This window comes from Lepidochelys olivacea (genome assembly GCF_965140295.1).
Source record: "Lepidochelys olivacea isolate rLepOli2 genome assembly, chromosome: 1".
Taxonomy (NCBI): Eukaryota; Metazoa; Chordata; order Testudines; family Cheloniidae; genus Lepidochelys; species Lepidochelys olivacea.
Genome location: NC_140411.1, coordinates 18152607 through 18180294, shown reverse-complemented (window position 1 = coordinate 18180294; position 27688 = coordinate 18152607). Strand labels below are relative to the sequence as shown.

General features: G+C 45.7%; 1 protein-coding gene across 4 annotated transcripts in view; it reads left to right on the top strand.

Moving 5' to 3' along the window:
* GAB2 (GRB2 associated binding protein 2) overlaps positions 1 to 27688 on the top strand; it is a 180550-nt gene that overhangs the window by 104479 nt on the left and 48383 nt on the right. For all 4 annotated transcript variants that reach the window (XM_084643549.1, XM_084643551.1, XM_084643550.1 and 1 more), the window contains exon 2: positions 7383 to 7683. In XM_084643549.1, the coding sequence (XP_084499675.1) occupies positions 7383 to 7683 (301 nt within the window). The remainder of the gene's footprint in view (positions 1 to 7382; positions 7684 to 27688) is intronic.

Genomic DNA, 27688 nt, shown 5'->3' with positions numbered 1-27688 from the left:
TCACTCTGCTATGGAGTGTTCGCATGCATCTTGTGCTTCCTGCTACCCCTGCTATCTGCTCCCTGCTCCCGCTTCCCTGGTTTGAATTACTAGGATTCTGACCCAGATTGACTTGTGGTTCCACACTTTGTCTCCAGCCTTGGACCCCCTGGTATCCTGACCTGTCCTCACTGTAGTTCCTATCTCCGGTTTGTCTCCTGCCTCTGATCTCCTGCTATCCCAACCCAGCTGACTCTTGACTCCTGTCCTGTCACTGAGGACTCTGGCTCTGAATACCAGGAGCTGGCTGTGGCAGAGAGTTCCACTGTGCCAGAGAGGCCAAGTTGTCAATCCTGGTCTTTATCCTAGAGCTTTGGGCAAGTCACTTCACCCCACTCTTTCCCTTCCCATCTCTCCCAGACACGACGAAGTTGGGGTGCTCTAAGAAAACCTAAGGTAGCTAAATCTGAACAGTAATAACCTCCAGCCCCATGAAACAACCAGATAAATTAACTGTTCAACACACCGGGCCAAACCTAAAAAGGCAGCATATGATACTGCTCTTTAACACTTCAGAGAGGCTTCGTTCAAGCAGGCTACATTACACCAGTGAAATACTCAAAGCAAAGGCCCTCGCCTAGAAAACACAGTCTGAATGCTCACACGGTGGAAACAGATACTGAAGCCACAAGGCACAATGGAAACTCAAGAAATAACTTTGCAAAGAATGTAACGGGGGAGAAATTGAAACAGAAGTTCCTTGACTTTGTTGTACAAAATACAAAGAAGTAGGAGAAAGATCCCTCCTCAGCCTATCAGAAAGAATGATTCCCACAAACAGACCAGCAGGAAAACTGTATCACCTCTGCTTGCTATGGACACTTCACTCACGATGGACACAATGGGCAAAATTCAGAGCCTAAGGGCTTGATCCAGCTCCACTGAAGTTAGTGGAAAAACTCACCCCAAAGTTCAAAGGGAATTAAATCAGGCCTGGAATAAGCACAAAGGAATCTCACTTATATTCCCTCTGTGTTTGGCCCATTATCCATCTAGCCTGATCCCATTAAGCCAATGGAAGGGCTCCCATTGACATTCAGTGGGGTTTAGAGCAGACTCTAAAGCATCAAAGCCTTTGCTTTTATGATACTTCAATGCAGGCATCGTTTTCCCTTCCAAGGACAATTGACACAAGGCATTAGTTCCCACTAGACCTGTAAAATCTGATAAATTGCTCTTTAGCTGGTGGGGACAAAATGTAACTTAAAGGAATTTGACTAGGAGGAGTACAGTGTAGTAGCCATGGTGATGAGCATTATGAATGCCGAGCTAGATTAGGTTACACAGAAACTGCAAACCGCTCCTTCTGTAAAAATATCAACAGACTTGAAGAGGAGCTCTGTGTAAGCACAAAAGCTTGTCTTTTTCACCAACAGAAGTTGGTCTGATAAAAGATACTACCTCACCCACCTTGTCTCTCTAATATCCTGGGACCGACACAGCTACAACAACACTGCAATAAACTGATTTGTAAGAATAAATGAAAAGGAGGACTTGTGGCACCTTAGAGACTAACCAATTTATCTGAGCATGAGCTTTCGTGAGCTACATGAAGTGATGAAGTGAAGCTCACGAAAGCTTATGCTCAAATAAATTGGTTAGTCTCTAAGGTGCCACAAGTACTTCTTTTCTTTTTGCGAATACAGACTAACACAGCTGCTACTCTGAAAAGAATAAATGAGATTCACATGCAGGGCCATGTTCTCTTTGTATGAGTAGATAGCAGGTTTTACCAACAATCTGAGGTTGTGTTCAAATTGACTGCAGGGGGCTTTGGATGGGTTTGTCCATTGATAAGATACAGAACAAAGTAGTGGAGAAGTTGTAATGGGTTTGACATCAGTGATGATGAGAAATTCTCTTTCTAGTGCTGCCGTATCTCACGCTAGTTGGTGTTTTTAATTAAAGCCTCAGGTCTGGGAGTCAAATGATTATGTGAGAACCTCAGCTTTCTTCTTCTTCTTCTTCAAGAACCCAAATGTATTGGGTTTTTTAAAAATCTTTTAAAAAAGAATGTCATGGTTTGGGGGGGGGCTGAGTCATGATTTTTGAATGCTTAGGGTACACCAGAATTCTGGACTCAGCTCTGCTTCTGTTTCTCCATGTACTACATGGGGATAATAATCCCCCAGTATAGTGGTGTGAGACCTATGGCTCTTCAGTGCTAAGTATTATTACCCAGAAGCTAATGGAGTGTTCTCTTCATGGAGCTAGGCTAAAGGGATAAATGTTTGCAAGTATAGAAAGCTGTTGTAGGGGACAGTGGCGTGTTGTCTTGTTACTATAGAACCACAGAAATAGGAGATAAAAAAGAGCTATTCGGTTTTTTCTGTAATGGTTGCAGATGGGGCGTGCATACACATATCTATATATTTAGTTCCTCTAATAGCAGTCATGGCAAAGAGAAGATTGTGATTTTTTCCAAGCTTAATTGAAATCTGAAAGCCAGCCTGGTGTGCTGTGTATTGCTAAACAATTCGCTGCTCCACTGCATTTGTAAGATTGTACTGTGCCTGGTTTCCTGGCATCGACAGCCAGTTTGAGAATTAGCGCAAAACTAATTAGGTTACAAATCTTGGAGAAGCAAACAAAGGCTATTTATAAGTCTTTATAAGAAGACAAGTGAAAATCTGATTGTTCAGAGAAATGTCTGCAGAGGTTTCTCTTTCTTAACTGGGTCACTGAATTCTCACAGAGCTAGTCTAAATACCAGAACAGTCCTTCCAGAATGCACTACAATAGTGACCAGAATGAAGTGGACACAGTACGTGCTATTCTGAGATGTACAGTGTGTATGTGCGCCACTGTCCTCTGCTGGATGAAATCAGCACTGCTGAGTCCTGTACTGCTATAACAGCTAAGGAAGACCCTCCTTTCCTTGCTTCTGGAGAAGACAATCTGAATTCTATACCAGCTGATGCTATCAGTTTCTAAGTCACTGCCTGATAAGGGCTGGCTCACAGCACATCTCCTATAACTGACATCATCTCCAGTGTACTGAGTGATGTTTTTGCCTTTATTATTAATTATTATTATTATTTATTTATAGCTACAGTATAATCATTATTCATGATTCATTATCAGCAAAGACAAGACTGGGTCCCTGGCCTGAATTGCTTCCAATATAAGTGACATGGACACAACTTTCTTATCAGTGGGGTGTTGATAAATGAAAGCTGATGTAATTCAAGTGTGAAGTATTATTATCTATTATGAATACACAGCCATGTAGGGTTGTGGCCATAGTTTCCTTTTGCTGGGATAACACGACAGCTGCCAAAGCAAATACTATTCCAGACTGGTTTTCGATGTACCTCTCCTGTTTTCTCATGATGCTGGTACCAGTTCTGCCCTGGCAATATTTAGATACCAGCATGATTAGGTTCCTCTATCATTCTAAGATAGACAGACTATATACAACCTAGTGCCTGTCCTCCAATTAAAACTTCTGCTTCCTTTCTCTTACTCTTGTTTTCGCTGGCTGCATGTAATTGGGTTAGATCAGTAGCGGCCAAGGTGCAGAGAATTCTATCATACACACTATAATCACCCTCATCATTTATATGGCTATGTAGCCTACTACAGGTCCCAGCAAGTGATGTTCCATCTCAATAGGTCACTCAGATCAGAAGCATTGCATGATCAGAGCTGTAGTTTCCATCCCTGTATTAAAGATGACGGTGGCTGCAATCTCCTCCATGTTATGGAAATTAGGTTCAACCTTTGGGCTCCTGGCAAGCCACCAAAGTGGCCCTTGGTTGGACAAGTTTTGGGTACCAGCAGGGTCAAATTTATTTGAAACCTTTAGAGCGAGATTCTGCCACCCAGTACGTATGGTAATTAATATCTTACCTCAGGCCCTGGGCTAGGCCTTTGGTGCTGGAGGACTTGAGTTCAATCCGTGCAGATGATGCATTGTGTCTGCAGCATGGCCAATCCCAAGCATTCAAAAATCATGAGATTGGTTTAAAATTATGAGTTTTTTTAAATAATAAATTTGGGATTCTTTTTATTTGCCTGTTGGCTTCTGAGCCATTAAGGTTCACATTTTCAAGCTTTTCTCCATAACCATGAGGGCTAAAAATTAACTTTTTTAAAAATGAGAGCTGAGATTACTATGACTCCAAGAGCTGGGGCTTTAAAAAAGAGCCACCAAATATCACAAGGCAGCACTGGGGCTGTCCAGAATGCATGTGGTCATGGGCTTTGTTATGTATGTGCCTATATTTTTTTCTTTTAGCCTGTTAAACAAAATATTTTGGGTGAGTTTGTGTTCACTGCCTGTGGTTTTTATAGATAAAACTGACATTTATTCAACAAAAAAGTATGTGAACCTCAGGAACAAAATGAAAACAATTCTACTTAGCTTGGCAAATGGTCAGCGAGCTATCTGCAATAAACCATTTATCAACAAATGCAGCTTTGTCAATGCAATGCAAGTTTGACACCAAGTTTATCTCTCACAAACACGTTTCTTCTCCTTCATGCATGTATGATGTAAATGGTTTTAATGCAACTGATTGAAGAGGAAGAGATAGATTTTCAGGCGGTGTAAACTCACAGAGTTCCAATAAAGTCAAGGGAGCTGCATCAGTTTATACCAGTCAAGAATCTGGCCCAACATTTTCCTACACGCATGAATACTAACAGAGACAGGTGTCAGGATGTGTACCTCCAGGGGAAGAACACACTCAGAAAGGTTTAATACAGATTTGTTACAGAACAGAATTCACAGCTGGTTAAGTCTCTGAAACTCCCAAGGAGGCATGGTCTCAAACTGGGACATGGATCCAAACACCCCTGAACCTTAGGGAAGTTCAAACTTAGAGCCTGGATTCTCTCCTGCACCACAATCCACTCAGTGTAAGTGAGGGAGAGGAGACCATCACTGAGCTGGTTATGGCTCCCTGATTCTCTGGGACAATCCACACCAGCTCCAGGCTAGGTTACAGCAGTCTATGACCTACTGTAACCTATGTCAGCTGGCAATGGTCTAGTTGGAGATGCTGAAGCATACCATGCGCTAATCAGATCCATACCCCCTCCTTTCCCAATATGCCCATGCATTGGAGCTGACTGAGACCTCCCCCCATGCAACAAAAATTCTCAGCTGTCCAGATCCAGCCAGAGCAGCACAAAGGGGTCAGAGCAGCCTGACCGAGATCTGAACTCCACAGCTGGAGTGTATCTCTGTAATGAGCCAAACCAAAACCCTCCATCTGCCCTGGATCTGGAGTTAGACATTGCAGCTTGAGCCTAACTCTACTTCCAAGCATGGTGATTCCACACACAGGCCAGACTGAATGGTGCTGAGCATCTACTGGTGCTGACTGACTCCATGAGAGCTGAGTTCACCACATTGTAAGATCATAGCATACAATCTTAAGGAGGAGCCAGAAATCAATTATTTCCTCTCCTGAAGTGCTTTTCTTAATGCCGTGACATTTTATAATAGCAACAGGATACAGAAGTATGTGGGGATAGCACTGGACAAACTTCAGAAGGTCTATCTCTGGATGAAATCTATGGTCTGTGTTATGTAGATCAGACTAGAGGATCACAATCATCCCATCTGGGTTTAAATTCTGTTAATCGTAATATTTAGCACTTATTTTGCATGTTCAAAGTGACATACAAAGATGAGCAAATCCACCTTCCCAGAACTCCTGTGAGCTGGATAAAGCAGGATTATTATTCCCCTCTCACAGAAAGGGGAAACTGAGGCACAGAGAGGGTAAGTGACCTGCCCAAGACCACAGAGGGAATCAGGATTTGGATTTAGGAGTCCTCAAACTGGGCTGCAGCCATGAGATCACACTGCTTCTCATGGATTTTATTTAGCTGGGATGAGCACCCAGCACTTAGAGGAACTCTATACAAAGCAACAGTGTCTGCAAAATTGGGCTGGAATCAGATGAGCTCTTGCTGGACTGGGGGACTTCCGTACTGCCTCCCCAGAAAGACTATTGTTTACAGCCACAATTTAGCCCTGCTAGAAAACACTAAATATAAGTAATCCTGTCAGGCATCCTCCAAGCCCAAGCAGCAGGCTGCACACCGGTCTCTTCAGAGCATGTTTCACAAGATTGCTTCAGAGCTAACGTGACAGCCTAGTTTTGTTTTGGGGTTTTTAAATTCCAGCTCGGGTCACAGATTAATTCCTGCTCTCTGCCTCCAGCAGCCGGGCCAATATGCATGCTGCAAACACATGTGCTTCTTGGCAAAAGGCATATGATCTGAAAACCAGCCCTTCAAACGTGTCTCACTCAGCCAGCACTTTCCTACATACAAAACAGGTGTTTGCTTAGGGGAGGAAAATATTGGAGGCGGCAAAATGTTCAGTACGTGAGCGATCGGGGGGTCATGAGTCACATTTATTTTCCAGTTTGCCTAGGGCACCATAAATCCCCAGAGGCTGTTCAGGGAAGTAGCCTTGACAGGGATGGTTCTTTGAGAACCAGTAACATTTTCTTTGCTACGGAATTGGATATATTTCAGGAAACAGAAGATTTTGCAAACAAGTGAAGCTTGGATTCTCCACAGATCTTCCTGGCACGATTCCCGATATTAAAAAACAGCAGCTTCACGTTGGCTTTGTTTGCCTCTCAAATACTGGCATTTAAACATGCATGCGATAGGCAGCTCTCTGACGCATACCCTGCTACTGTAAAGCCTCGATAGAATGCATCTCGGAGATGTCTAAGAAAGGCAGCCTCCCTGGGGCATTGTGTCCAAAGGGAATGCGATGCTTTTGCATTACTGAAATGTGTTTCATCGTGATTATTGCTGCTAATGTCTTCCCGCAGATCACTTGGCACCGAGAGTATGACTATGTTGCAGTCACAGGGTGTGAGTGTAGATTGTGTAGACGTACCCTAGCTAACTTCAACCTAGCTAGCGTGGGCAGCGGAGCAGTGAAGCCGTGGTACCATGGACTTCAGCACAGGCTAGCACCCAAGTAACTACCTAGGGTTCTGGGAGTGGCAGACACCATGATTGCAGTGTAGACATAGCCAGAGAGAACAAGACATTCATGGGGCACTTAGCTGAATGGAGCAGTGAGATCAAGGACTTCCTAAATTCTAGTCCTGACTCGGAAACCTTCCGTGGTCTTTGGCAAGTCACTTGGGGCCCCATTGTGTGATGTGCGAGGCAGGACCTCTCAGGATCAACCCATAACCACTCTGTCAGATAACTTACGTCTCCCAGTTCAATCGCACTGCCTGCCCAATGCTGCCATGTGTTCCCTGGTGCAGTTTTAAGGGACTCGCGTGGTGGGGAATGCTGGCCAGTGGGGTCTCTGTATTCTCGGAGGGATAAGACTGTTTCTCTTTGGTCCTCAGGCGTGGAAGAAACGTTGGTTCCTCCTGCGCAGTGGTCGGATGAGCGGCGACCCGGACGTCCTGGAATACTACAAGAATGACCACTCCAAGAAGCCTCTGCGTGTGATCAACCTCAACTTCTGTGAGCAGGTGGACGCAGGGCTGACTTTCAACAAGAAGGAGCTGCAGGACAGCTACGTCTTCGACATCAAGACCAGCGACAGGACTTTCTACCTGGTGGCCGAGACAGAGGAGGACATGAACAAGTGGGTTCGCAGTATCTGCCAGATCTGTGGCTTCAACCAGTCTGAGGAGAATGCAGGTACAGTGAGAGTTATGTCTGGAATATGAAATACGGCCTCACATGTCAGACTGTGCTCTAGAAAGGAGGCTAGACCCAAACTCTTCCCCTTGGGAATCCAGCTTCTCTGTTAGATTGGAGTGTGAGTTAGAGGGCTTGAGCCCTGTTTCTGTTCCCACTGATGTCAATGGGAGCAGGAACGGACCTTTTAATTTCAAAATGGGAAGTTTTCTCCAGTGTTCCCCACCCCAGGAGTTCCATATTCCTCCCAGCCCTCCAGCACTTCTCTGACTTCCACAGCATGGCAGCAAGCACTGATCCTGCCTGCTCCCTAATTAATTCTCCCTGTAGCTTTCTGTCTTCCATACTTTCCCCAACACTGAAGCTTGTTCAGCTTGCCATTTCCAGGAGCTGATGTTGGTCATTTCTTCAGTGGCAGAGTAATGGATGGTCTTGTGGTTAAAGGCACTGACTTGGGATTCTTGAGATTGAAGTGCTCTGCCACAGGCTTCCCAGGTCACCTTAGGCAAGTCACAGAATCACTCTCCATGCTTCAGTTCCCATCAGAAAGGCACTTCCATACCATGGTGACCTTATAAAACCATAGATAGCTAGGATGTAACTGACAGCATGGTTTTGAGAAGTCAGGGAGGTTTAATGGTTTAAGTCAGATGAGATGTAACGAAACAGGTAGTTCAGAATGGCATGCAGTAGAACACACCATTTGTAAGATTTTTGCTTTCCCATCTTTCTACCTCTCTGTCCAATGTTTGAGCCTTCTCAGGTGTATTTTCTACATTCTCAGTCATTGTCAGCAGTCTCTTCAAGGGCTTTGGGACTTGGCAGTGGGACGTCCTCTCCTTCAAAGGTTTCGTTTAGCTGATTGACATGGGTGGGATCAAATGGAGGAGGCAGGTTGATGGGGGAAGATTCTCCAAGAAACACTGTGTCCTGTCCACATCACAAAACCCACCTCTGCAGTTGGCAGGCTTAGCCAAGGAGTGATTGGGTCAAGGGGAATCAGTTACTTACCCATCCCTAAACATGGTACCTGTCGGACCCAGGCGAGACACTGGCAGCAGTTGACAGGTAAAAACTGGTGTTGTTCTGTGTAACAGGAGAGTCACATTTGATTCACCAGCACTAAAGGCATACTCAGATGCACACAATGCATCCGATGAAGTGAGCTGTAGCTCACGAAAGCTTATGCTCAAATAAATTGGTTAGTCTCTAAGGTGCCACTAGTACTTCTTTTCTTTTTACAATACTGTTGTTTTCTGGTTTGTGCCAGTGTTGCTGGTTTTCTCTGAGTTGTCCAGAGAGCGTCTACACAGACCTGCAGTGACAGCAGAGCCCCTGTCAGTGTTTCCCGCATGTCCTCGCTGAGCAGGGATGTTTCTTTTCAGTGTCACATGGCACAACATCTGTTGCATGGTGAAAACATGCCACAAAACCCTTCAGGTTCCCAAACAATGCAGGCAGCTAAAAGGGCAATGTAAGCCAGGCTGGAAGAAAGGCAGTGCGGTCTGGAAAGGGGCACAGGCTGAGATACTCTGGCAGCAGCCAGGGGGTTTCTGCGAGTGTCTCCCAATTCCATTATTATTTATGATATCTGCTGTTGTCCCCTGCACGGTGAATGCCTTTTGGGTACATATCTAACCCTGACCTAAGGACATTTGGGGAGCCCTAATATAACAATCAACTTCTGGCCCATATCTTGGGGTACAGTGGCAGCCAGGATTGTTGAACCAGCTAAACCAAAGAGCAGCAGGCAGATGAATTTCAGAGACGATGCTGCCTTGAGTCCACTGCCAGTGATTATAGATTAAGGACAGTGGTCCCCAAACTGTGGGTGCGCCCCCCTAGGGGGGCATGGAGGAATATTTAGGGGAGCACAGCAGGGCCTGAGCCAGCCCCCACAGGCAATGGAGAGGGAGCCCTGCTCAGCCCGCACCCACAGCCCGCACCCACAGCCCTGGCCCCAGCCTCGGCCCCCGGCTGCGGCTCCACTCCCGGCCTCAGCCCCGCCCCCAGTTTCAGCTCCCAGGCAGGGCACAGACAGGGATAAGGTGGGGTGCGACAAGAAAAGTTTGGGGACCACTTCCCTGTCAGGATGTCACAGATCTGCAGGATTGGTGCTATGCCCCAGCTTCTAAACAGTCTCTTGGAGGAACCCCAAGTGTGGCAGAACCCAAGGGATCCCACTCTTCCGAATCATAGAATATCAGGGTTGGAAGGGACCTCAGGAGGTCATCTAGTCCAACCCCCTGCTCAAAGCAGGACCAATCCCCAATTAAATCATCCCAGCCAGGGCTTTGTCAAGCCTGACCTTAAAAACTTCTGAGGAAGGAGATTCCACCACCTCCCTAGGTAACGCATTCCAGTGCTTCACCACCCTCCTAGTGAAAAAGTTTTTCCTAATATCCAACCTAAACCTCCCCCACTGCAACTTGAGACCATTACTCCTCGTTCTGTCATCAGCTACCATTGAGAATAGTCTAGAACCATCCTCTTTGGAACCCCCTCTCAGGTAGTTGAAAGCAGCTATCAAATCCCTCCTCATTCTTCTCTTCTGCAGACTAAACAATCCCAGCTCCCTCAGCCTCTCCTCATAAGTCATGTGTTCCAGACCCCTAATAATTTTTGTTGCCCTTCACTGGACTCTCTCCAATTTTTCCACATCCTTCTTGTAGTGTGGGGCCCAAAACTGGACACAGTACTCCAGATGAGGCCTCACCAATGTCGAATAGAGGGGAACGATCACATCCCTCGATCTGCTGGCTATACCCCTACTTATACATCCCAAAATGCCACTGGCCTTCTTGGCAACAAGGGCACACTGTTGACTCATATCCAGCTTCTCGTCCACTGTTCCTTCAGAGTAGGTCCCGCAGCCTCACCACCTCCTCTCCTCAAGCCTCTGGCCCCAGCACGCCTGCTTCACACCTTCAGTTCTGCCCCATGAGTCCAACTGAGCTGGACGCCTGGCAGAGACATGTCCACTCCTGAGAGACTAATGTGCCTCAGCAAGCGTTTGCACTGACATCTCAGCAGCATTTTCGAAACAGAGTAGGATGTATTAGTCAACTGGCCCACAACACTGGAAGCCCTTAGGTTAGCACAGAGACATTGAAGTTAAAGCATAGGCCATTCTGGTCAAGCCAAAGCAATTCACCAGCCAAGCTGAGGTGAATTCCATGTCAGGCTCGCACTCTCTCTCTGACCTCCTTAGTCAGTCTCAGGAGACAGCCACCAGCCTCTTTCAGAAATCAATTCTTTATTCCCTGCCGGTCACTTCCCGGTCCTGTGCGTTCATGCTGAGTTCACAACCCCAGCTGAGAGGTGGGGAAAAGCCCCTTCCTCTGGGTCACTGATTGCTAGGTGTGTCAATGTTCTGGCTATTGGGGTTTCCAATGGTCTTCTTGCATTTTCCATGGCTATGGGTTGGCCTCAGCTAGTCCTCTTACTGACCCATTCAGCCTGCTCAGACAGCTGGGTAACACGCACGCACCTGAGGCCATGGCTACATCGATGCACCTGCGCCGTTCTAAACTCTCTAGTATAGCCGCTCTAAGCCAACAGGAGAGAACTCTCCCATCAGCTGAATTAATCCATCCCCAAAGAGCGGCGGTACCTATGTCGGCGGGAGAATCTCTCCCACCAACATAGCGCTGTCCACACCAGCGCTTAGGTCAGAGTGACTTATGTCACTCAGGAGGGTGGCTTATTCATACCCCTGAGTGACATAAGTTATACGGACATACGTGGTAGTGTAGACATACTCTATGTCGCTTGGTCTGCCCTGAGAGCAGACTTAATCCTGTTTCCCCCCAGGTAGCAATGCAAAGTATAGGGGGAAACTGAGGTACACATAAGCTTCATAAAAATATTACCAAAAATTTCCACTTTGTCCCACAGGAATCATGAAACCACCACCTTATCCTCTTTTAAATCCTCCTTAAAACCTACCTCTATTGTGATGACTACATTATCACTCCCCTATGGCATTATGTAAGCAAGTGGTGAGTTGAGACCACTGTTTTTCTGTAAAACTGTTTAATTGTTACCTCATCGTTTTCATGCCTCACCCCCCCCCCCCCCACACACACCATTTGTCCTTTCTTTCCACCTCATGCATCCTATCTGATACAGAGATTGTAAGGTCTCCAGAGCAAGGACTATCTTCTTTACTACATGTCTAGCACAAGGAGGCCCTGATGGTTACTTGGGCTTCATAGACGCTATCGTAATAATGCAACCAATAATAGTATCTAACTTTAATTCATTTTGGTCAATAATGGAGCAGCTGCAATCTGCACAAACTAAAACCCTGCCAAAAGGTTGTCAGGCAGGATAGCAAACAAAGCGTCACAAGAGCACAAACCCAACCTTCAGCGGCTGACGCATGAAACAGGATGTCACCTTGGCAATGATTGTGTATGAGTGGTATAAAGAACCCTCGATAATCTTGCAAACATAAATTTACAAAGAAAGTTTAGGCTAAATAAATTTCATCCCCATCTGATGATAATTTCATGGCCATCAGGATTCAGGCAGACACCTGTTTCAAGAGCTAGAGCAGACCCGATCACAGGAGCTGCTGTTTTGCTTGCATTAAGCTGGAAGAAATTTTATTGCAGCCAGAGTTTTTCTATTTAGCAAAACAAGCCAGAGATAGCAGAATCAATACTGGACTTAAGCGAAATATAAGTCTGGATATCATAGTGAAAAACAAGCCTGTGCTTACGAATAAACTCACCCCCAAGGGAGCACAAGGAGTGTTAAACTGCAGAGGTCCACGAGTAGGTCCCTGAAGGACCCTGGAGTGACATCAGCAGAAGAGGAACAAAAATCCCTTCTTGACACAAAATAGCTATTGGTGAATGCTGTAGGAAAGGAAGCCATTCAATGGAGTGCTAGGCTGCCAAGCACAATTTCTGAGTCAGTCTTAAAAAGGGCTCTGATGGTCTGCAGTGTCAACCTCAGCTGACACATCCCAATGCGTTAGAAAAGAGATGTTCAAATTCAGATTGCACCATGGAATTATTCAGAGCTTCCACTAAAGCTGCATTGGTGCTATTAAAAAAAACAAAATAAACCCCAGACTGCACCTGGTAATCACCACACCTGCTAACTGAAAGCCAGTGCACAATGATCCCCTGGCTATTTGGAGCCAAGTTCTGGTTTTGAGCTCTTCCATCTCTGCCCATGGACCTGGGCCCTTCACTCCAGAAGAACACAGAATTTGCATCACAATAGGTCATTGAATGCAATGCAACACTGTGATGTGCAAGCTTTATGATGCTCATCCCAGTCTCAGGCCTGATTAATCCATCCTAGAGCACAATCAAACCCATACCAAATTTACCCTACTTAATGATGAGCTGACATACAGTGAGAACTGTTACAGCGCACAGTTCGCGAGACAGCAGAGATTTAGGGGGAGGAAGACAGTACAGTTCTATTTTTGCTACACTCACTCTGTGTAGCACATTAGCTCCATTTGTTGCACTGATTGATGGTACAGAGAGGTCATGGGACTTACCAAAGGCCATAGAAAAGTCTGATCCCAACTGGAAATAACCCAGGTCTCCTGGTTCCCAACCTTGTGTCCCATCCAGTAGAACAAACAGCCTTCCCTGACCACACCTCCGCCACCTCCTCCATCTCTGCTACAGACCCTGATTTATGTAGCACTGGAAGTAAGCTGAAATCCTCCTCTGGGCTCAGACAGTGCTTGCTGATACAGAACAAATCCTGATCATTAATCCGATTGACTAGCAGCAGAACCCTTGGAGATGATGAGTAAATCACGATTCAATGGGTGGGAATGTTAGCTAGTGGTTAGATCACAGCATTGGGAGTGTCCTGGATCTCTTCCACTTCTCTAATGCACTCAGTGACATTGGGCAGGTCATCTGACCTCTCTGGCCCTCAGTTTGACACACTCGTGAAATTATTATTATCTGTTCTGCCACAGTGTCTAGGGTCCCTGCCAGGGACCCCGGGAGACTCTCCTTAACCTAGGTCAAAATCATTTCACCATATTTTCAGTTGGTGTAAATGGGTGTAGCCAAAGGCCAAGACCCTGGAGTTTTGCTGATTTTTGCTAACTGCTGATCTGGTCCAATGGGGCTTAACTTAGGGTCATCAGGGTCTTGCAATAATTTGCACACACACCAAGATACTTAAAGTACAATTCCCCTTGTGGGGTCTTGCTTATTAAGTCTGTTCTAAATACAGGCAGTTTGGGCCCTCACACCCAGATGCTTCCTCTCCTATTTCAGGATTCCCACAGCTCTCCTGATTAGTGCCTATGTTGTGATTAAGGCAAGGGTTCCTCTCCTTGGTTCAGAAGTCCCACCACTCTCCTGCTTGAGGCCTGTGCTGTGACTAGGACCAGCTTCCCCCAGCCCACTTGTAGCCAGTTTCCAGCTCTACTTCACAGTACGCCTCTTCTTCCCCTGGGTTCAGAGGGCTCACAGTCCTCCTTCTGGGGCCAGGCAGGCATCCTCCTCTCTGAGCTGTCCGCCCTCACTCCTCCTTTGCCTCTCTGGAGGCTTCTCCTTTATTATCAGGCCACAACTGGTTTAGCCACATAACTTACCTGTCATTTGGCTGTGACAGTTTTCCCCAGGCAGGCTGAATGAGGCATAGATAGGGCTGGACCCAATGAGGTCAGTCACCCTGCGACAGTTCCCTTTCTCATTTTATGGGGTATGTGCGTGCACAGTCAGCATGTGTGGGATGCCACAGGAGGTGTTTTGGAGCATGGAATAATACCATTTGTTGTACATTTTATGGTAAGGGTTCTTGGTTTTCACTCCATACCTATGCTGGTACTTTTTAGACTATACCGCCCTCCTTTATGTGAAAGTCATTCATTGCTATACTTCAGTAGGACTCCCAGGGACACTTGGACATGGCCTGCTGAAGAAATACAAGCTCATTGTTATTTTATTCTATTTCTAACCATCTGTATTTCCCTTGCCCCAGTGGGCAGGCAGCCTGATCTCAGCTGTGAACTGTACTTTCTCATGTGTTCTGTTTGTTGGGAGGGGTGGGGGGGAGTCTTGCTAAAGATATTTCTTGTGTCATTAACCCTCTTTAGGATCACATGAGGGCTCCATCCAAAACCCAGCCAAGTTGTATTCTGCATATATGGGGGGATGCAAGTGCCTAGTTTAATTTTCTTTGAATATGTATCTGGAGATCTAACTTATTCACTTTTTATAAGTGGCCATGAGTATGCATGATACTGTATGGTGAGAGAGACTGGACCAGTGCAGAGCACTGACCTAGGACTTGGGAAACCTGGGTACTATTCCCAGACCTGGTACCGATTTACTGTGTGACTTTGGACAAGTAACTTTGCCTTCCTCTGCCTCTGTTTCAATTCCTGCCTCTTGCCTATTTAGATAGTAGGAGACAGTTGTTCCCTCAATGTATTTGTACAGTGCGTAGTGCAAGGAGGCCTGGATCTCAGATCGGGTCTTTCAGCTCTACTGTAATATAAACCATAACAATAATAATACATTAATGGAAGGAGATACGGTTCCTACCCCAAGTCTAAGGATCAGATTCCAGGAGAGAAAAAGTAGGGGTTTGGGAGATTAAGATTAATTTTTGACATTAGTCTGAATTTAGGAGCAGTGACCTCTCCCGGTCAGTTTTAATAATGAAGTAACACAATTAAAGAGAGTTGGAGGGGTTTTACATGTGATTTTATTTCTTGACCACATTGTCCTGTCATCTGTTGATGTCCTTTTCCCAAACCCTCCGACTTGTGACATTCCACTGGTTTTATTGCAGAGACTGTGGCAACACTAGGAATAAAAGGCCAGGCACACCAAGAACTAGTCTGAATGAACCTGGGTTTTCTGCCTTGTGTTATCTTTTCAGAAGGGCACATGCCTGGGTTTCTCCCCCTGCTCTGCATGCAACAGCAAGTACTGCTGAGATGAGGTTGGGAGAGAGATGGAAGGCTCCCAAGTTACCTACGATCCCGACACTAAAGCTTCAGTGTTAACGTCATGGCATTTTGAATTAAAGGTCAGCTCAATCACTCGAAGAACTCTCTGTGCTTTTATTGTCTCACTGAACATCACAGCCAGAAACTAACATTCACTTTTCATGGGGAGACTGAGTGTCTTTTGCTGGCACTGCTGGGAACAAGGAGACGATTAATGGGGAGAGAGTTGGCCTGAGAAAGCAATAGTGTCCAGCCCTCAAGCTGTCCCATTGAAATCGATGAGCAAAGTTCACTCCCATGGGCAGGGCTTGTAGGATCGGGCTCTTGGGCAGCACAGCATCTGAAGCCATTTCTGTCCAGGTGAGACAGGTTGTTAACAGAAATGCAACAGCAGCTCTTTTGTCTAAAAGAACTCATGGGCACTCACAGGCAGGCTGAAGACCACAGCCTGCAGCCATTCAGAATCAATGGCAAAGCTCCCACTGACTCCAAGGAGAGCTAGTCTGAGTCACTGAGGAAGGTCTGATGCCAGAGCACAGTGCAGGGCTCTGCCTTAAGCTGGTCCTCCAGCTCAAAGGGCAGGGCATTCCGATCAAGGAGAGCCGAGAATACCGGACTCTTCTTGTTGGGCTGTGTCTCCTCACAACACCATGGTCTTAGCTACGTACGGATGTAACCTAAAAATGTCAGGAGCTGTTTCTGCTCTGAAAAATTAAGAAGTTTTCAGTCCCACTGTGCATTAAACTAAAAGTTTTGGTAGCTTCCTGCTCTAGCATCCCCAGCAGAAATTACTGTCTCTCTCTCCTTCCTTCTTGTCTGTATGATCTGGAAGCTGGATGCTCTTCTTCTTAGGAGTTTCTGCGAGGGCCTGTGAGATTATCTTGAATAAACCCATGGCTGTTTCCAGCTGGATATGGTATTCTTCACTGGCTGTCCCATAGCAGCGTATGGAAACAGCCGCTGTAGCCCAGTCCGAGTGGGCTGCATTTCACCAATGGGCTAGGCAGAGAGAGAGAGCGCATGCGTAAGTCACTTTCCCTCTCTATGCTAATGTTCAGTGTTACCAAGTTTCCTCACAGTATTTGGTGACTTTTCTAAAGCCTCCAGCTCCCAGAGGCATGTGATTGTGTGAGACTCTAAGCTTTGACTAAAAAAGGAAGTATGTCTCTAGCCCTCATGGTTGCAGAGTAAAGGCTGAAAAATGTGACCCCTAATGGCTGAAACCAGATGGTCTATAACAATGATCCCAAATATATTGTAGGGTAAATCTCACACACGTGAATTCTGAGGTCCTAACTCCTGATTTTTGAGCAATCTGGGTTGGCAATACTGAGGGCTGCATAATGATAATAGCTGGCTCCTCACCTGCCATTGCGCTGAGCAGACGCTGACTGGCACTCGCTGAGTTCTTATGTAGCCAGTGTGGGCAGCCTCTGATGGGCAATGACTAGTAGGGGTTAAGCGATACTAATTCAGTTACAAGCCCCACACAGGCTACATGAGCTCCTCACAGTTTCTCCCACAAACACCTTTGCTCTTTCTCCCAAACTGCCCCTTATACATAGGGCAGTCTCCCAGTCTGTGCTAACCACCCCCTCATCCTCTTTCCAAGTCCTCACACCTCACCTCTGCCTCGACACGTGCGGGAAACTGCTGTCTGGTAAAAGCCTAGTAGGTGACAAACCCTAATTACTGAACCTGATTGGCTAAGAATTACAAACACGGCCAGTCTGTGCTAATTCATCTTTGCCGACTCACCCACTTGTTTGTCTCATCCGCCTCCTCGGTCTTGTCTTTCAGACTGTACGCTCTGGGAGGCAGGGATTGTCATTTAGCTCAGTGGGGTTGTATTATGAATGTTAACTAATAATAATGGTGATGAAGATATCTTTGCAAATGAGTCTTGAGATGAGACAGGGAATAGATACAGCTAAGAGATCCAGGAAGACTCGTCCAGAAGAGCACAGAGGATGCATGGAGGGACCACAAGCAGGCTGCTGTTAGCAGAGCAGAAGGAGGGGTGTGAAGTAGGTGGGACAAGGTTGGTAGAAGGTTTCAGAATCCGGGAGAGGTTTGAACATTTCAATGGATGGAGACGGAGCCTCCTCTGTTTTCCATTTATAGCCTCCCTTGAATACCTGACGGTCAGTGCCTTCAGAAATGCCACCCTCATACCTAACCCATATGAAAGAAAGCAGCTTCCGAGGGGTTCTGGGAAGGACAGCAGTGACAGGAAGAAAAATAACTCCCGCGGAGTCCTTGCTCTGTTGCTGCTGTCGCCTCTCGTGCGGCCAAGCTAAATTCAAATGCTGGGGAAACATTAACAGCTGCAGTGAAGTCCAACTACTTCCTTGCTTTTGTGCCTGGCACATGTTCATTTCTTTTCATGCTCGCACTCATGATGCAGGGCACTGGGTGATATGAGATGCGTGGTTTGAAGGGTGGTGGCCAAGGGTAGATTACATACACAGCAGATTACGGCCTGTTTTTCAAAAGGGAGCAGAACAAGTGGACATGGAAAAATGCGTATGGTCCCATTGTGTCCCTATCATTATTTGGTCACCTGGGTGCAAGTACATTTACCCAGCTGGCATGCCCGCATTGGGGACCTGCAGACTAGTAATACATGCTTTGGTAAGTGCCACGAGCCTCCTTGCATTGTTTGCAGTTGCAGCACTGTGCCCGTGTTTGAATGTTCGGCTCTTATTGTCAAGGGCCTTTTGGCAGACGAAAGAGTAAAGGCCAAAGCTTTTCACACTTAGAACCTAGCTTCGTATTTAGACACCTAAATAAAATCGGCCTGACTTTCTGGGGCATGGAGCATCACAATTTCCATTGATTTATAGCATTGTCAATGGAAGCTGGCTTCAGCTTGCTTCGCAGGTGCACAGCACCTCTGAAAATCAGCCCACTTCCATTTAGACGCCAGTGATTGGCTGACTTCTTCCCCTTTTGTATCATATATACCATGCGCCAGTATAACGCAGCCTCTTTACCTACCTTCTTTGTAATCTGTCTCCCTTTACCAGTCAACACTTCCAGCTGCTAAGTTAAGTGGAGATCACTCTTCTGAACATTCCAAAAATCAGATTTGGGGGGAGAGGGGAGGAATTTGTGAATTTTGGATCTAGCTTTGGCTATAAAACATCCCCAAAATTTGGGGGGTGTTCCAATATGGATGTTTGAGTCAAGCCCCTCCTGGCTCTCTAACATGTACTAGGTTTTCCTAGTAATGGGGACAGCTGTGGTCTCCACATTGATTCTGGTAGAGCAAGTGTTTGGGTTGCATTTCTGATACAGGCGTGACCCAGAGTCCATTGAAACAGACAACAGAAAGACACCCACTGATTCTGGTAGGCTTTGGATCAGGTTCTTAGCTGACTGCCTAAGGATGTAAGAAATGTAGCCAAACTCTAAAAATCTAAGTCTCAGAGTTCAAAATCATTACTTGAAGTTATGCTGCCCCTTTAAATTTGTTGTAAACTTTGCTGACCCTGAGTTTCCTGAGTCACAAACAGCGAGTTATTTTAAGATCTTAGCACCGTTCAGTTTCATTTCAGTATAAACAATACCAGAGATGGAACAGTTTTTGGCACAAAGGAGCTGCTTAAGTATATTGAAGTGCCATTGCTCGTTTGGTTTTCCCTTCAGGGATTAGATAGTTCAGGTGCTAAATGAGTCACAACACTGAAAAGCAGAGAGCGCCACAAACAAGTGCGGTTTTCCCCCTGAAAAAAAGAAACAGTGAATATCGGTATTATTGTTTATTTATAATACCATAGCTCCTATGATCTGTGCTGTTCCAACACAGAAGAAAGTGACACTCCCTGTTCCCTTGCAATCTACAGGAGAGAACAGGTGGATGCAGACAGATGGGGGAATAAAAGGGAAACAATAAGATAATATTGATTAGCATGATAGGCAACGGTCTCAGTGCGTCAACAGCCTAGCCGTTGTCAAGGTTTTGGCATACTAGCCCTCAGAGCCTTTCTAACCTTTCAGCATCACTTTGATATACATTTCCTTTGCGTTCCGGAGAGGGATTCGCTTGACGGGATTTGGGCAGGCTGTTCTGAGAAGCATCCTGTTTATAATCTGGGCACTGCACAGTCCAGCACTCTGATACTCTGTGGAGAGTCTCTTTATTTTTGCTGCTCAGACCCTTACATTAGCACCTCCTCACAACAATTTATTTCTATGGCCCTGACTGGAAGCAAAGTGTATTCTAGCAAACTTGACCGTTTATATTTTTCCATGAAAAGAGAAATAGGCCCAGTATGCTGTGCTCAGATCTGGAATCCAATTTCCCCAGAGTTTAGTGGGTGTTTGGAGCTGGGGTTGTGGTTTGGGATCATCTCTAGTTAAATAGCTCCAAGAATCGCCAGTCTCAGTAAACCGAGACGCAAAATTGCCAACTCTTGCAATTTTGAGCATGAGTCTTGCAATGTGATAGAACCTCAGAATTACGAACACCAGAGTCACAAACTGACCAGTCAACCACACCCCTCATTTGGAACCGGAAGTATGTAGTCAGGCAGCAGCAGAGACAAAAAACAACAACAAAACAAATGCAGTAGAGTACTGTGTTAAATATAAACTACTAAACATAAAGGGAAAGTTTAAAAAAGATTTGACAAGGTAAGGAGACTGTTTCTGTGCTTGTTTCATTTAAATTAAGATGGTTAAAAGCAGCATTTTTCTTCTGAATAGTAAAGTTTCAAAGCTATATTTAGTCAATGTTCAGTTCTAATGTTTTGTTCAGAGATATGAACATTTCAGAGTTACGAACAACCTCCATTCCTAAGGTGTTCGTAACTCTGAGGTTCTATTGTATTAGTCTTGTGGATTCTCAGCTGGTGTAAGCTGCCATAGTTTCATTACACCAGCTGAGGTTCTCCCCTGTGGTGTTCTTAAAGCCTCAGCTCCTGGAGTCATGTTGTTATATCAGGAGAGAGTCATAGATTTTAAGGCCTGAAGAGACCATTATGATCAACTAGTCTGACCCCCCTTCATACATTTCTTTTTTTAAAAAAAAGTAAGTTTCTAACTCTCCTGGTTGCAGAGAAAACTTGAAATCATGAATCATAAAGGCTCAGAAACAAGAAAGCAAATAAAAAGAACCCCAGGTATATGTTTTAATCACATGATTTGGCTTAAAAATCATGATTTTGGGGACTCATGACCTTGAATGGTTGGAGCTGACAATACTGGGACAGGATGATGTGGGATTTAATTATAATTTTTTAATGGAATGTCAAAAAATCAGGGAGTGGAGGTGGATAATATAAGTTTTGTAGGGTGGAAAGCCGTACCTTGAAGGGCCAGATCTCCACTGGTATGAACTGCCAAATTAATACAAAGCTCTGGGCCAAATATTTTAGGTTTAGTCAGTGATGGAGGAGAGGGGAATGGAATGGCCTTATTGCCCTTACTCATCAGTATTACTCAGAAGGGCTGCTCTACTCCATCACATACAGTCTATATATCTACACAGTGAACACATATTTGATAGTGGGCTCTTTAATGTAGCACACCAAAGTATAGGAAGATACAATGGCTGGACGCTGATGCTAGATAAATTCAGACGAAATAAGGTGTACATTTTTAACAGTGAGGGTAACTAATCATTGGAACAATTTACAAAGGGTAGTGGTAGATTCTCCATCACTGGCAATTTTTAAATCAAGATTGGATGTTTTTCTAAAAGACCTGCTCTAGTTCAACCAGGAATTATTTCAGGGAAGTTCTCTGGCCTGTGTTACACAGATGTCACAGCAGTCCTTCCTGGCCTTATAATCTAATAATCTTCAATGGTCCAGGGATCTGGACATGAGGGAGTAGGGGGAAGGAAACAAGGAGATGGAATAAATCAGGTGGAAAAAGGGTTTAACTCTAACAGAGGGTTTGACTCTTTGCATGGACCACTCACCAGATCACAGGAAGAGCTACATTTGGGGAGTTCGTATTGGGTTACATCTTGTGACAGACTGACAATATCTTGCAATATTCTGAAAGAACTTTATGGAATTAAGTTTAACATCTTTGGGTCCATTGTATTAAAAACACAGTTGTGTATGTGTTACTGTATATATGTACCTTCTCTAGGAGACTGGCTAATGCAATCTCTGGAAGGTATTAGGAACTTCAGAGTTATTGTTCCAAAAAGTCCTTTAAAGTGGATTTCCTAGGAAGTATTTAGGGAATGCAAATGACCCTCTTCCCAGACCTGAAGAAGAGCTCTGTGTAAGCTCGAAAGTTTGTCTCTCTCACCAACAGAATCATAGAACCATAGGGTTAGAAGGGAACGCAAGTGGCATTTAGTTTAACCCCCTGCCAAGATGCAGACTTGAATGTGTCACAGTTCAGGGCAACTGCACTTGTATTGAAGTAGGTCCAATAAAAGATATTTCCTCACCCACCGTGTCCCTCTCTAAATTCTCCTTTCTGAAGCTATGCCCTGGAGAGGAAAACCCATTGTCTACCACTTATCTGCTCTGGGAAACTCCAGATCAAAGACCCCTGAACCATGTAAAGGGTGGCCTAAACCTGTGATGAGCATTCTTATTCTAAGCTGAAGCTATGATGAACTTGTAACCACCAGGAATCCCCCTTTGGGTAGGGGTTTGAGGGGCTGCCCCTACCAGAATCCACATTAAGGTTAGGGTGATCTCTGGTAAATTTATTAGCATGCACGTAGGTTCTTTTAGGGTTTTAATTTTTTTTGGTAGTGCTTTTCCCCTTAAGAATAAAGTAGGCTTGCTTAGAAAGACCTAATTGTGGGTGATTACACTGTTACTTGTCTTTGAGGAGAGAAACCAGCAGGTGCCCAAAGGGAAACCTGTCTGTGCTGGGAATAACACAGCGAAGGCAGGGAACTGTGCAGCCTGGAAATACTCCAGTCAGAAGGGAGCAGGACGCGGGTCTTCACTCAAGAGAGGCAACAGCTGGGGAGCTGGAAGCCTGAGAATGGGGGCCATTGCTGGACCACTGAGGGGAAATACAGGTGCAGTTTCCCTGAACTGTGACACTTTAAAGGCTGCAGACAGACTCCTGCAAGATGTGTACATAGGACTCCCACCCAGTTTTGCAGACAAAGACGTTTCTTATCAAATGCAAATAATAAGAGAGGCTACCAAGGGGAAGGCAAACTTATGCTCCACATTTAAAAAAACCCAACCAATCCTCAAATCCTCCTTCACTCTCACAAGGCCTTAGGGATATTGGGAGTTAGTTACATCAGGGACCATTTTGCCCCCAGGTGCCCCAGAATTGGGTGGGGAAGGCAGAAAAGTGGCTTAAAGACGTCTTTCTCACCCTGCCTTCCTCTGAGTATAAAGTTGGTGCTGGTGAGAATTGGACCCATGAGGTGAAATCCTGGCCTTATTGGCCAAGTTCCCATTGAGTTCAGTGAGGCCAGGGACTCAGCTGCTATGTTTAAGGTCAGGACAGATTTTCTATGGAAATGTTTTTGTTTTAACTGGAAAAAAAACTTGAAGTCTGAGAGCTTTGTTCATTTGAAAAAAAAAAATCAGTTACCAAGATTGCTTGGTAACGGCAGTTCCACTAAGGCTGGGAAGCAGCATTCACCTGTATTTCAGATCTGCCCAGAATTCACCCACCTAGAACCGGTGCAAAGATCTTCAGCACATTTTTTGAAAAATCTGTTATTTCCGAGCTTTGCATTGTCTTTTCTTCTCACAAGCTCTTTGCATGTCAGTACTTAACTGACCATGGGAAAGGGAGAGAGGCAGACACTATCAGTCTAAGATCAAACAACCAAAACCATACCAGTCTTTTGAAGCTAAAACAGCTGATAGACGTTTAGCACCAGAACTGGAAAAGCAGCACTGCCTGTACAAAGACCAGAGTGAGAGGCACTTTGGGAATAATCCAGCTCGTACAAAACTCACATTCCAGTTCCCCTTTATTTCTTTCCATAAGGACGGATCCCCTAGTACCCAGAGCCTGTCTGCATCTCACGATGATATACCGCTCCCCTGGAGTCAGGCCTATCAAGAGAAAATTGGGGACATGGTAGATCATGGTTGCTGGGGCCCCACCTCCGTCCAGTTCACTTTATTTACACAGATGTTTCAGATATTTTTGAGGGCCCTGAGTTGGGGGCCTGAGTACAATTGTCCCCCGCCCGTACCCACCTCCCCGCTTCCCCTCTCTTGTCAGCCCTGAAGTGACCTTGACAAGGAAGGAACAGCTTCTACCACTATGGGAAGATGGCTCTTATGCACTGGATCCCTCCCATTCCACCTTGGCCCCCTCCCATCATGACACTGGCTTCTGGCTCCCTCTACAATGTTCCTGTATTCAGTCTTCATGAATCCATCTCTCTCCACTCCCCCAGTTCAGCAACTCTGATGTTTTGTATTTACCCCTTGAGCTCTCCTGGCATCCAGTGCATACATATCCCACTTGGCCCCAGCCAAGAAGCTGTACATTCTGCACTCTGGGCAGTCAAATGGGTATGCAAATTATTTAATGAGCTAATTTGCATATAACCATAAAACTGGCATCCGCATGCCTTGCCCCAAGCAGTGGCAGCAGTAGGACATGAAGCTGCACAAAACTTGGCAGCTGTATCTGGGGAGGGCATGGAGGGTGTCAGGGATGCTAGGTAGGCAGGTGGGGGCTCCAGTATTTGGGATGAGGAAGAGCTGGAAGGTGTTGAGATATGGGGTGGGGGGAAGCTGGGGGATGAGTAGGGTTGTCTGGGGCCAGTACTGGAGTCCTCACCTTTTGTTCCCCTCTGGCTCATCTTGCTCTTTCTACTGCCAGGGCCTGCCCCTCCTCCTGGCTGCTCCTTCCCCACTCAGATCCAGCAGGGGGAGTAGCAGACACCAGCCCAATCCTTGGCGCCTGCCAGCCGCACTTAACAGCCCAGCTGGAGGTACAACACCTCAGCTGTGCCGCAGCAAGGCCTGACAACAGGGCTACCCTGACCATCACACCCGACGTACCCTGTGGTCTGTAATAGATGATGATTATACAGGGCCCAATTCTGATCTCAGACTGGTGTGAATCTGGAGTGACTGCAGTGAAGTCAACACAGACACCGTTCAGACTTAAAGGCAACATGACAAACTTTACAAGTGTTGCTTGCTTAAGTATCACAAAGGGACACGCTCCTCAGGTACCTGCCAGAAGCAAGTAAAATCCATCCACAGCAGGTGAGGTTTGATCCTCTGTGTCCGTTTGTCATTCCTGTGCATGCCTGATCTGGGGGCAGTATGAAATCCCTACCTATCATTGCAGGATTGCACAGTGTAGAGAGATAGAGAGTGTGTGTGAGTGAGAGATATTTTGTAGATTAAATGACTTTGTATTTTTTAATCTAACAATTTAGGGTGGCTTTTCACATCATTACATTTTTTCAAGCTGCCTTATCTACCAGTTGATTTCCTCCATTTCTTTGTTTGTTTGTTTTTTGTTTTCATGCTGATCCTTTTAAGCCCTTAATATCAGCCCCTCTTTAGAGATCCTGAGCCTCATTCATTAAAGCGTGAGATGAAAGCCAGGACAGACTTAACTCTCATTTCCCAGACCTTGATGTATATTTGTTTACTTTTTTTTTTTTCCATTGCTTTCTTATTTCAGTGAGAAACAAACCTAACTAAAGAGGTAGTTCTCACAAAGCCATCAGACAAAACCACAGAGACCAGACAGACTGTGAAATAGTGGCTTCATGGGACTCCAGATTTTCATGAACTTTCAGCGACACCATTTGGTGTTCCATTCCAGTTTGATCTTATTTATGAATGTAATAGCATTTATTACTGATTTTATCTGTAAAGATAACACGGCTTCCCCTAGCTAGCTTCTCATTCTCAGATGTAATGTCTGTGTGTTTCTCAGCTGAGTTCTTTAAAAAACAATTGTATTGACATTTCAGTGGTGTTGTTATTATTAGTATTTACTATTTGAATTGCCATCATACCTAAGGGCTTCTCTCACAGACCAGGCCTCCATTGTGCTAGGTGCTGTATAACATAACACAAAGATGGTCCCTGCTTCAAAGAATGTACTATCTAGATATAGAATATAAGTATTAGCATTTTGTTTCTTCTGACACAATAATGCATTTTGAGCCAGATCCAATCACCGTGAGTGGAACTATGGCAATTTACATTCACTGAGGACCTGGCTCTTTGTGCCTAATCATTTACAATACAACATATTAAATGAAGACATGGGGTCAAACTTTCAAGCGTTCAGCACCGATAATTGGGGTCGTATTTTCAAAAGAGCTCAACTCTCCGCTTGGGCACCTACATGAGATCCAGATTTTGAAAAAGCCCCCAGCTGCTCCCACTTCAACACTTACAAGCAGATTTTCCAAAGGACTCAGCACCCAACAGGCACTCAGTGTGCTGAGCAATTTGGCAAATCAGGCCATGTATTTGAGTTCCTAAATGGGTGCTGAGCAACTTGGGAAATCCGGCCCACGTAGCCGGATTCTCCTCCATTGACTCCAGTGGAGTTACTCCTGATTGACACCAGTGTAAGAAAGGGCAGGATCATACCCACAACAATCAATACTTTGCACTAGTCAGCACTCCTATAGCCACAGCTGGAAGCTTCCATGTCTGTGGGGACTGGAGGATCAAAATGAAAAGGGGACACCTGTCATTCCTCATTCCCCACACGCATCCCACCCCTCCTTTCCCCTCTCCTCCTGGGCTGGTCCTGCTCCTGCCAGCTGGGCTGGTCACTGCCGCCAGCCAGACCCCACTCTGGCCTGCTGGTGCCAGGGCCACCCGCCACCTGCCACCCACCTGTGGCATTAGCAGTGCCTCTCTGGTGCCATCACACAGCTCTGCCTAGAAGCACAGGTGTGGCGGCTCTCCCTGTGGGCTGAGGAGAATGAACGTGAGAGGGAACATTTAAGTGTGCTGTTTTAAGTCTCCAGATTCGCAGGACAGATTGCTGAAAAATGGGACCATCCGGGGGTGGGGAAACCCAAACAAACAAGCTTTTCCCATGCTCACAGTGATCTCAGACAGCTTTCTGACAGCCTGGGAAGGGGAACTGCAGCTCTGTGTCCTTAGACTGTTTGCCCGAGCTGCTACCACACTCCTTCTCCCCTGTCTATTCAGGTCAGCCAATCTTTCCTTTCCTTTCCTCCCTAGGTACCCGGCCATGGCTGTGCCCGAGCTCAGAGCAGCCAACACCACCACTTCCAGGGGCCTTAAAGAAAAGTAATTTAGCTTAAAGTAGGAGGGTCAGTGGTCAAGACACTAACTTGCGAGACTTGGGTTCAATTCACTGCTCCACCACAAACTGCTTGTGTTTCACCAAGGTCCGGTCTGCACTACAGACCTATATTGGTATAACTATGTCGCTCAGTGGTGTGAAAAATCCACCTCCTTGAGTGACGTTGTTATACCGACCTAACAAAGACTAGCCCTCAGTCTCTCTGTGCCTCAGTTCCCGCTGGGGATAATAGCACTTCCCTATCTCACGGAAGTGTTGTGAGGATCACAACATTAAAGACTGTGGGGCACTCAGGTACTACAGCAATGGGGACATATAAGTACCTTAGATAAAACAAAAATTATAAATGATGAGTTAAGAGCTAATTGATGCCTGTGTCAGGCCAGGTGCCCTGGGGATGAAGAGGCCTGATGAGTCCCTTTCTCCCCACTAATCCTGTGCAGGAAGCCACCAGGATTCGATCACCTGTATCCCCCAAGCCTGGAAAGAGATGCTCTGCAGGCAAGGTGTGCTGTCCCACAGGGCTGTGTCTGCACCAAAAGGGGGAAGGTGAAAGGCAAGATGGAAATTAGGAAGCCTAGGTGGGCATTTGAAGGTACAAACAGCTTCAGCCATAGAACCAAAGAGCAACAAATTCTCCAATATTATCAGAAGCAGGAACCTGTGGGAGAATCAGTGGTTCTGCTGGAAGTCCAGGGAATAGATTCACTATGAGCACATGCTTAAATTCAATTGAAATCAGTGGGATTTATACACATGCTTAAAGGTCAGTACGTACTTAAGTCCATAACTGACTTGTAACCTAGAATGTCAAGACATTGCAGAGAT